This window comes from Mandrillus leucophaeus, unplaced genomic scaffold, assembly GCF_000951045.1.
Source record: "Mandrillus leucophaeus isolate KB7577 unplaced genomic scaffold, Mleu.le_1.0 Scaffold212, whole genome shotgun sequence".
NCBI lineage: Eukaryota > Metazoa > Chordata > Mammalia > Primates > Cercopithecidae > Mandrillus > Mandrillus leucophaeus.
This window is the reverse complement of record NW_012102166.1, coordinates 165,282-173,120: the sequence shown is the minus strand read 5'-3', so window position 1 is coordinate 173,120 and position 7,839 is coordinate 165,282. Positions and strand designations below refer to the sequence as shown.

The window sequence follows — 7,839 nt, the reverse complement described above, 5'->3', positions numbered from 1 at the left end:
AGTTCAAGCGATTCTTATGCCTCAGCCTCCCCAGTAGCTGGGACTACAGGCACATGCCACCACGCCTGGATAATTTTTGTATTTTTAGTAGAGATGGGGTTTCATCATGTTGGCCAGGCTGGTCTTGAACTCCTGGCCTCAAGTGATCCACCTGCCTTGGCCTCTCAAAGTGCTGGGATTACAGGCATAAGCCACCGCGCCCAGTTCCATGACCACCTTTTCAGATAAGCCCACCTCCTCCAACCCTGACCCAGCTACCTGAGCCTACGGACCACTTTCTTTGAGTATGACCTTAACCCACTTCTCTGACTGAAACCCCACCCCTTGGAAAGCTTCATTTCTGACTGCAATGATTACCCTAACAAACATTTCTGATGTTGTCACCCTCACTCTAGAGACCTCTGGATGTGAATTTAAGTCACATCAATGCCTATGGTTGTATTCGAACACCTCAGACGCCACCCACTTTTGTTGGGGCATAGACCCTAACCACAGGCTCTTCGTGCCTCCTCAACCCCAGCTACACTTGGAGTTTAATCTTCACACCCTCGCGGCCTGGGCCCTCCCTCTGTCTGTCCCCGCTTCCCCTTGGGCTGTCACCAGTCAGGCACAGCTGCTGTTGTCTGAAGTTGGACCCTTTATACCTGTCTGAGCAACTTGCAGGATTTCTGAGTTCCCTACAATGGAAGGAGAACTGATTCTCTGAGGCCTGGGGACATGGAGATGGGGATAGAGTTCAAACTCCAACAACGCTGGTGTGACCACTGGGGTCAAGGGTGCTCCTGATCTCCAGGACAGACAGAAGGGGAGCTGTATAGACACCAGGACGTCCCAAACCAGGGTTATTTGTTTGCACTCCATGAGGCACTGGTGAAATAGTAAGAATGATGATGCCACTTGCAGGATCAATGAGGTGAAGTGGACTGAATGGAAGACGCACGTCTCCTTCCTTAACGAAGACCCGGGGCCTGTCAGACGAACAGGTACTGTGGCTGTGAGGTGACGTGGTGTCCACTCCTGTCTCAGACCACCTAACCTTGGGCAGATCAAATCTAAGGGTCCTGACTTTCCTCATCTGTCAAATGGGAGGGTTGAATGGAAATGCTGCTTAGGTCTCTTCCAGCTCTGACTTTTAGAACTCTAGTTGGCACGACTTTTAAAATGGTGTAGCCCTAAGCCATAGAAATACACCATGCAGGCCAGGCACGGTGGCTCACGCCTGTAATCCCAGCACTTTGGGAGGCCGAGTTGGGTGACTCACCTGAGATCAGGAGTTTGAGATCAGCCTGGCCAGCAAACCCCGTCTCTACTAAAGATACAAAAATTAGCTGAACGTGGTGGTGGGTGCCTGTAATCCCAGCTACTCAGGAGGCTGAGTCAGGAGAATTGCTTGAACCTGGGAGGTGGAGGTTGCAATGAGCTGAGATTGCACCACTGCACTCCAGCCTGGGTGACAAGAGTGAAACTCCATCTCAAAAAAAAAAAAAAAAAAAAAGACAAAGAAACACATTATGCAGAGTGATCTATTTCTAAAATATATATTTTTTAAAAAGCAGATTTCAACAAAATCCAAGATTCTTCCAGGAACAACAGCAAAACCACTCTCAATGCCTTTGAAGAAATAGAGGATTTCCCGGAAACGTCGGTGTAGAAGCGGAACCGGAGCCGGCGTGCGCGTGCGCTGTCTGGCGCTGCAGGCGGAGTCACGGCCCCTGCGGAGAGGCTTTGAGGGATGATGGAGTCCGGCTCTGCTGGTGTAGCAGCAGAGTGCACCCTCATGCTCAGTGCTCAGTGGGTGTCTGAACTGAGGGGCAGTTGTCAGTTTGTCTGAATGGAAAATATCCTGGATTTTGTTACTGGGCAAGGAGTTGGTGTAAACCTACAGCCAGCAGCAGTCTGGAGCCTGGGAGCCTCCTGAAGTCCTGGGTGAAGCCTCTGGTTTTACCAGTTGCAGGTGGGCTTGGCTGGGAGAGATGGGTGGCAGGGAAGGGGCAGGAGCCTTGAGGAGCAGGGAGAGGCGCCTTTCCTCCTGCCAGCTTCCCCCAGCCCCAGCCCACACGTTGTACCGTCTCTCCTGCTGTGACTGGGTTGCCTGAATTTGGGGAGACCCTTGATCCCATCCCAGAGTGTGCCGGGGACGGAGGTAAGCTGGATATCCTGGGGGAGGAAGGGAATGAGCTCGGGAAACATCCTTCCGGAACCCTTCAGGGAAAAGGAGACCATCCTTGGAGTGAACCTCGCCTGACGCCCCAAGGTTCACACTGCCTCAAGCTGAGACAGGTTTTTAGTAGCATAAGTAATACAGGGTTTAAATTTTCAATATGGAAAAGACATTTCAGTTAAGAATGAAAATTACTACAATGAAGTATGTGATTTTAAAAGTGGAGACAGATTGGGAGCTTTGGGGCTGGATGTAAGTATTATATATTTGGCCTCAAGGTGCCCAGAGCCAGACAAAAAGCTTTTCTTCACACACACAAAAGTCTGCATGAGACACGCCGGGCAAGTTCTGCTGGGCCGCCGCGATCTGGGTGAAAGGGCCTGGCTCTTGTCCGTGTCCTGGCCTCGCAGTAGTGCCTGCCTCTGCGCTGGGATCTTGGCTTCAGCTGAAGCAGAAATAGCAGCTGCTCGATCGATGCCATCTTAGAACTCAGCAGTTAGTCACATACCTCAGTATGTCTCAGTGGGGGAATTTAACAAAATGCCTCAACTGCTTTGGTACGAAGTATTTTTTTTTTTAACTGTGAATTTTGAAGCTGAAGGGGGAGCTTGTGAGAGAGAAGCCTTTGCCAAGACTTTGAGCTTATTTTTAGGTCCTCATCCTCTGATGTTCTCCTTCTGAAATGAGACGGAGTCAGTCTGGGGGCAGAGGTGAAGTGGAGACGGAAGGATTTGCCAGGTGACTGGGGCCGAAACCACCAGAAAATCCACTCTGCCACCATTAGCTAGTGAAAGGATTCATGTAAAGATGTTCGAGGTGGAATTATAAAAATAGTAACCGTGAATGTTAATCTTAAATAGCAGAAATAGAAATTTGGCCTTCAGATAACGTGGCGATTGATTAGTTCATCTGGCTTGAGGCAAACTGAGGAGTGCGGACCTGGCAGTGCACTCTGGGCCAGTTGCTCTGCTCTGGGCCACTCCGTGTGCCAGACTAGCTGGGCAGATAGAGACTCTGTGCCCCTGATGGGGCTGGTTGGGGAGAGGTGGGCTGGGGTGTATGAGGCCTCACAGTCCACAGCAGCCCCTGCCTTCCCGGCTGACCCAGGGAGTAACCACATACTCTGAGCCACAGTGGTGGGGGCTGGGCATGGGCCTCTGGAGAAGAGAAGATTTGAGGCGGACTGTCCTAGAGACAGGAGGAGCGGATGTGTTCCAGAATGGGCAGAACTAGGAAATTGAGAAAGATTTTGGCTCAATCCAATCCAGCAGCTGCTCCAGATGTTGGAGATGTTTAAGCAAAAGCTGGTCGAGCACTTAGTGAGGGATGTTGTTGAAAATGGTCATTGGAAGAAGTGTAAGGTTCCTTTTAGCCTGGAGATTCTGCAGAGCAGCATTCCACATCTGGAATTAGCTACCCGCATTAAGCCTGAACAGACATCTTGGTCTGAAAGGAAGTGGTTAGGATTCATGATGCCACGCTCTACACTGTGGAGCTGGGAATTCCAGAAGTGCTTTGACTCGGATATTAATGGAGAAAGTCCTATCCATTAATGAATAAAGCCGTATCTTATGGATAAAGTCATATCCAGAATTGCTTTGACTCAGATGTTGATGGATAAAGCCATATCCAGAATTGCTTTGACTCAGATGTTGATGGATAAAGCCATATCCAGAATTGCTTTGAGTCAGATATTAATGGATAAAGCCAATTATCGATTTCTATTTGCCTAACCTGCCAGCTTTTGTCCAAGTGCGGAATGGAGAGCCAGATGAATGTCTGTCATCTCACACGTGATGGAGAGCTGCTCTCTGTGGGTCTGGATGGAATTGGTTGGCAAGACCATTTTCTGTATTGGATATTCTTCCCAACCATGTCCACCCCAAAAGGCTTTCAGCCAAAAGGTCTGAGCCTAGGTAGGTTTACCAAGGGAAGCCATGAGTCAAGAAGCATCAGAGTGAAAAGGACCACTTCCTTCATTTTACCTCCGGAGGCTAATGCTCCAAGAGGAATATGTACTTGGGCAAAGTCATGCGGGAAGGTCATATCAGAGCTGCGGAGGTTGGAGTGTCCTGATTCTTGGATCACAGATGTCTCCCTGAGCCATTATTTGTTTAGTTTTAAAAAGCACAGTTATTCCATCATTTTGAGTCTTTCTTTGTAGTTGGCTTATATTGGGAGGCAGGACTGTTTTCTCAGGTGTCTCATTTGGCAGTCAACATTGTCCCCTATGTTCCCTGTGACTAGTTGAAAATTCAGTTGTGCCCACAGGGTGCACAAAAGCACACCCACACTCACCCACACACACCCACCCCCCCATATACCCACACCCACACCCCACTGAACCCATGGGTCTATCAGGACATCTTAAAACTCCGTGATTGACATTTCAGTAATTTCAGGGGAAGGCGTTTTCCAGGGATGGGATCTCCCAGGCTCAGATAGTGCCTTGGCTGTAAATGCCCCTTTAGCTAAACTTTTCCTCAGAAGAATTCATTATTCTAGACATTATGTGATATATCTGTTTGGAATAAAAGGTGCTTAACCTTCCTCCCTGGGATGTGGGAGAAGGTGCTGGAGGTTGTACTGTGAAGTCATTAAGCTCTTAGAAGGCTCCAGCCTGAGAGAGTCCAGTATTATTGACATTCCTTTCCCTCCTCAAGGCCTGGTGACCTGTGTCCTTTCGCTCTGGGCAGGGCCCAAGTAGATGGGCCGTCATCCGGGCCTGTAAGCCGTACTTGATTTCTGCATTGACTTACATATTTTTTACTGTGATCTTGGTTCCAAACACAGAATTGTCATCCCATTATCCTTGAATGTGCCGAATCCTTGTAAATTCTCATTTACCTACTTGTTCTTAGTGTTGTGTGTGTGTGTGAAACTCTATGTTCAAGGAAGAAATCGTACAAAGAGTAAGAACATGTTTGTGCCATTGAAGAAATGGTTTTTTGATTTCTAATAAATATTTATTTTGCCTTGTTATGGCCATGTTTTATCCATGCCTAGGTGTGCCAATGTGCAGGCTGACTGGAAACCCTAGAGTGTTGGTAACAGGAGTGGGTAAAGGGAAGGCCAGTTTTTGGACCTGAAGTATTATCATTGGTTCTGGCTTAGGAACAGAGCCAGCAAGCCATCAGACATGTCACCTTTGTATGTATTTGCATCTCAAAGCACATTCACATCAGGTAGCCAATTTGAACCATTCAGCAGCTGTGGAAGCAGTTTGAGTTAAAGGAGACTCAGGGGGTTGAAGCCATGTGCCCCAGGATGCACAGCCAGATAATGTCAGTCATTCAGGCCATGAAACCTCTCAGAGTGCTGCGTCCACTTCTGCACAGCAAAACAAACTACCATCAGAGTGAACAGGCAACCTACAGAACAGGAGAAGATTTTTGCTATCTACCCGTCTGACCAAGGTCTAATATCCAGAATTTACAAGTAACTTAAACATATTTACAAGAAAAAAACAACCCCATCAAAAAGTGGGCAAAGGATATGAACAGACATTTCTCAAAAGAAGACATTTACGTGGCCAACAAACATATGAAAAAAAGCTCAACATCACTGATCATTAGAGAAATGCAAATCAAAACAACAGAGAGATACCATCTCACGCCAGTCAGAATGGTGATTATTAGAAAGTCAGGAAACAATAGATGCTGGAGAGGCTGTGGAGAAATGGGAACACTTTTACACTGTTGGTAGGAATGCAAATTAGTTCAACCATTGTGGAAAACAGTGTGGTGATTCCTCAAAGATCCAGAACCAGAAACACCATTTGACCCATCAATCCCATTACTGAGTATACACCCAAAGGAATGTAAATCATTCTACTATAAAGACACATGCACACGTATGTTTAGTGCAGCACTATTCACAATAGCAAAGACATGGAACCAACCCAAATGCCCATCAATGATAGACTGGATAGAGAAAATGTGGTACGTGTACACCATGGAATACTATGCAGCCATAAAAAGGAATGAGTTCATGTCCTTTGCAGGAACATGGATGAAGCTAGAAGCCATCATCCTCAGCAGACTAACACAGGAACAGAAAACCAGACACCACTTGTTCTCACTCGTAAGTGGAGGTGAACATTGAGAACATACAGACACAGAGAGGGGAACAACACACACCAGAGCCTGTTGGGGGTTGGGTGAAGGGAGGCCACTTAGAGGATGGATCAATAGGTACAGCAAAACACCATGGCACACATATACCTGTGTAACAGACCTGCATGTTCTGCACCTGTATCCTTTTGTTGTTTTTTTTTTTAGAAGAAATAAAAAAAATAAGAAGGCTCTATCCATCATGCCTGTTGGCTGTCAAATTATTTTGAGTGAATAGAAACCCATGGTTCCACCTGGAGAACAGAAGGTATAAATCCCTCCTGTCCACCATACACGATTTTCATGAGGAAGCAATGAGAGAATGGATAGGAAAGAGCTGACGTTGTTACTATCATTATTGCCGACCAGCCTAATTCATAGGTATATGCAGTTCTTCATTCCTTTGAGTTATTTCATAAGGATGGCAGTTCTCAACTTGAATGCCAAGTCTTGAATGCTTCTCTTGATGGGTTGTGGAACTTGCAGCTAATTTGTTAATAAGTGAAATATTGCATTTGGTGAATTACTTAATTCAGATGATTCTCAGAATGACTTCCTTCACTGGGCTGTATCTTGTTGAGTGGCAACAAAACAGGGATCGTACGTGATTCACATCCTCGCTTAATAGGCGTTAGTCCAAAACCTAGGAATGTGCCATCTGTGGGGATGTGTTGGGTGGACGGATAGGAAAAGGGTGGAAACCCTTGTCGTAGGATGTATTTCTGGGAAGGAGATGCCTAGGTCAATAGGTTTCAACATTTTTATGATTCTTGATACTGTGAAAAATTACCTCCCCAAAGGATTCCATCAATGTGTTCAGCCTTTGAGATTGTATATTACACTGTTTACAAAGCTCTTTCGGTCATGTTGGTTATGGTTTTGTAGGTTTGGCGAGTGTCGTATCCCAGTTTAATAGGTAGGGAAATCGAGACTTGGAGACAGACGGAATGACATGCAAAGTTCACAGTCCTTTTTCCTGGCTGGAGGATCCAGGTTCTCTGAAGTTTAGTGAGTCTAGTATCAAGAGCTACCATTTTCCTCAGTGCACCAGCGACCCCTCTGACAGTAATAGCCAAGTTCTGCCGAAAGGATTCAGTCCAACTCAAAAAATGTATCTCACCTAATATGTGTGAAGATTTAGAACCAATTCAACAAAAATTGAACATGAAGTATGGGCAATGATAGATGATGCAAATATAAGACAGTTTCTTCCATTTAAGATGGTGGTAGGAGGGGAGAAGGACATGAATATTTATAAAGTGCCATGCACTTTACATACATGTCTCATTTAATGTTCATAGCAACCCCTGTTACTGTCCAGCTGTTCTATTTCTTTCATCAGTTTTCTGTTTGATTTTTTAAAACCATCGTATTTTGTTATTTCAAAACCATCATACTTCTTAAACGTGTGACCCCACTGCTTCCATATCCATAGCTGTAGTTGGTTTTATTCCCTATTTTGCAGTGCAAATGGAAGCTGTAAGTTGGAAACACCTTCAACTTCTGACCACCAAACCTGTGAATTTATTTGCACCCACATTCCTAAGTTTTGGTTGCCTTGCCCTC

The 7,839-nt window shown here is 46.0% G+C and overlaps 2 protein-coding genes across 7 annotated transcripts in view; both read left to right on the top strand.

Moving 5' to 3' along the window:
* Positions 1-3,077, top strand: part of TRPV3 (transient receptor potential cation channel, subfamily V, member 3) — a 75,083-nt gene extending 72,006 nt beyond the window's left edge. For 3 of the 5 annotated variants that reach the window (XM_011980397.1, XM_011980401.1, XM_011980400.1), the window contains 2 exons: positions 904-983; positions 1,557-3,077. In XM_011980397.1, the coding sequence (XP_011835787.1) occupies positions 904-983; positions 1,557-1,651 (175 nt within the window). In that variant the 3' untranslated portion in view covers positions 1,652-3,077. Of the gene's footprint in view, positions 1-903; positions 984-1,553 lie in introns of all 5 variants that reach the window. The other 2 variants (XM_011980399.1, XM_011980398.1) reach the window with 2 other exon arrangements.
* SPATA22 (spermatogenesis associated 22) overlaps positions 1,714-7,839 on the top strand; it is an 80,218-nt gene continuing 74,092 nt past the window's right edge. For both annotated transcript variants that reach the window (XM_011980402.1, XM_011980403.1), the window contains exon 1: positions 1,714-2,143. The gene's annotated coding sequence lies outside the window, so the exon portion shown is untranslated. The remainder of the gene's footprint in view (positions 2,144-7,839) is intronic.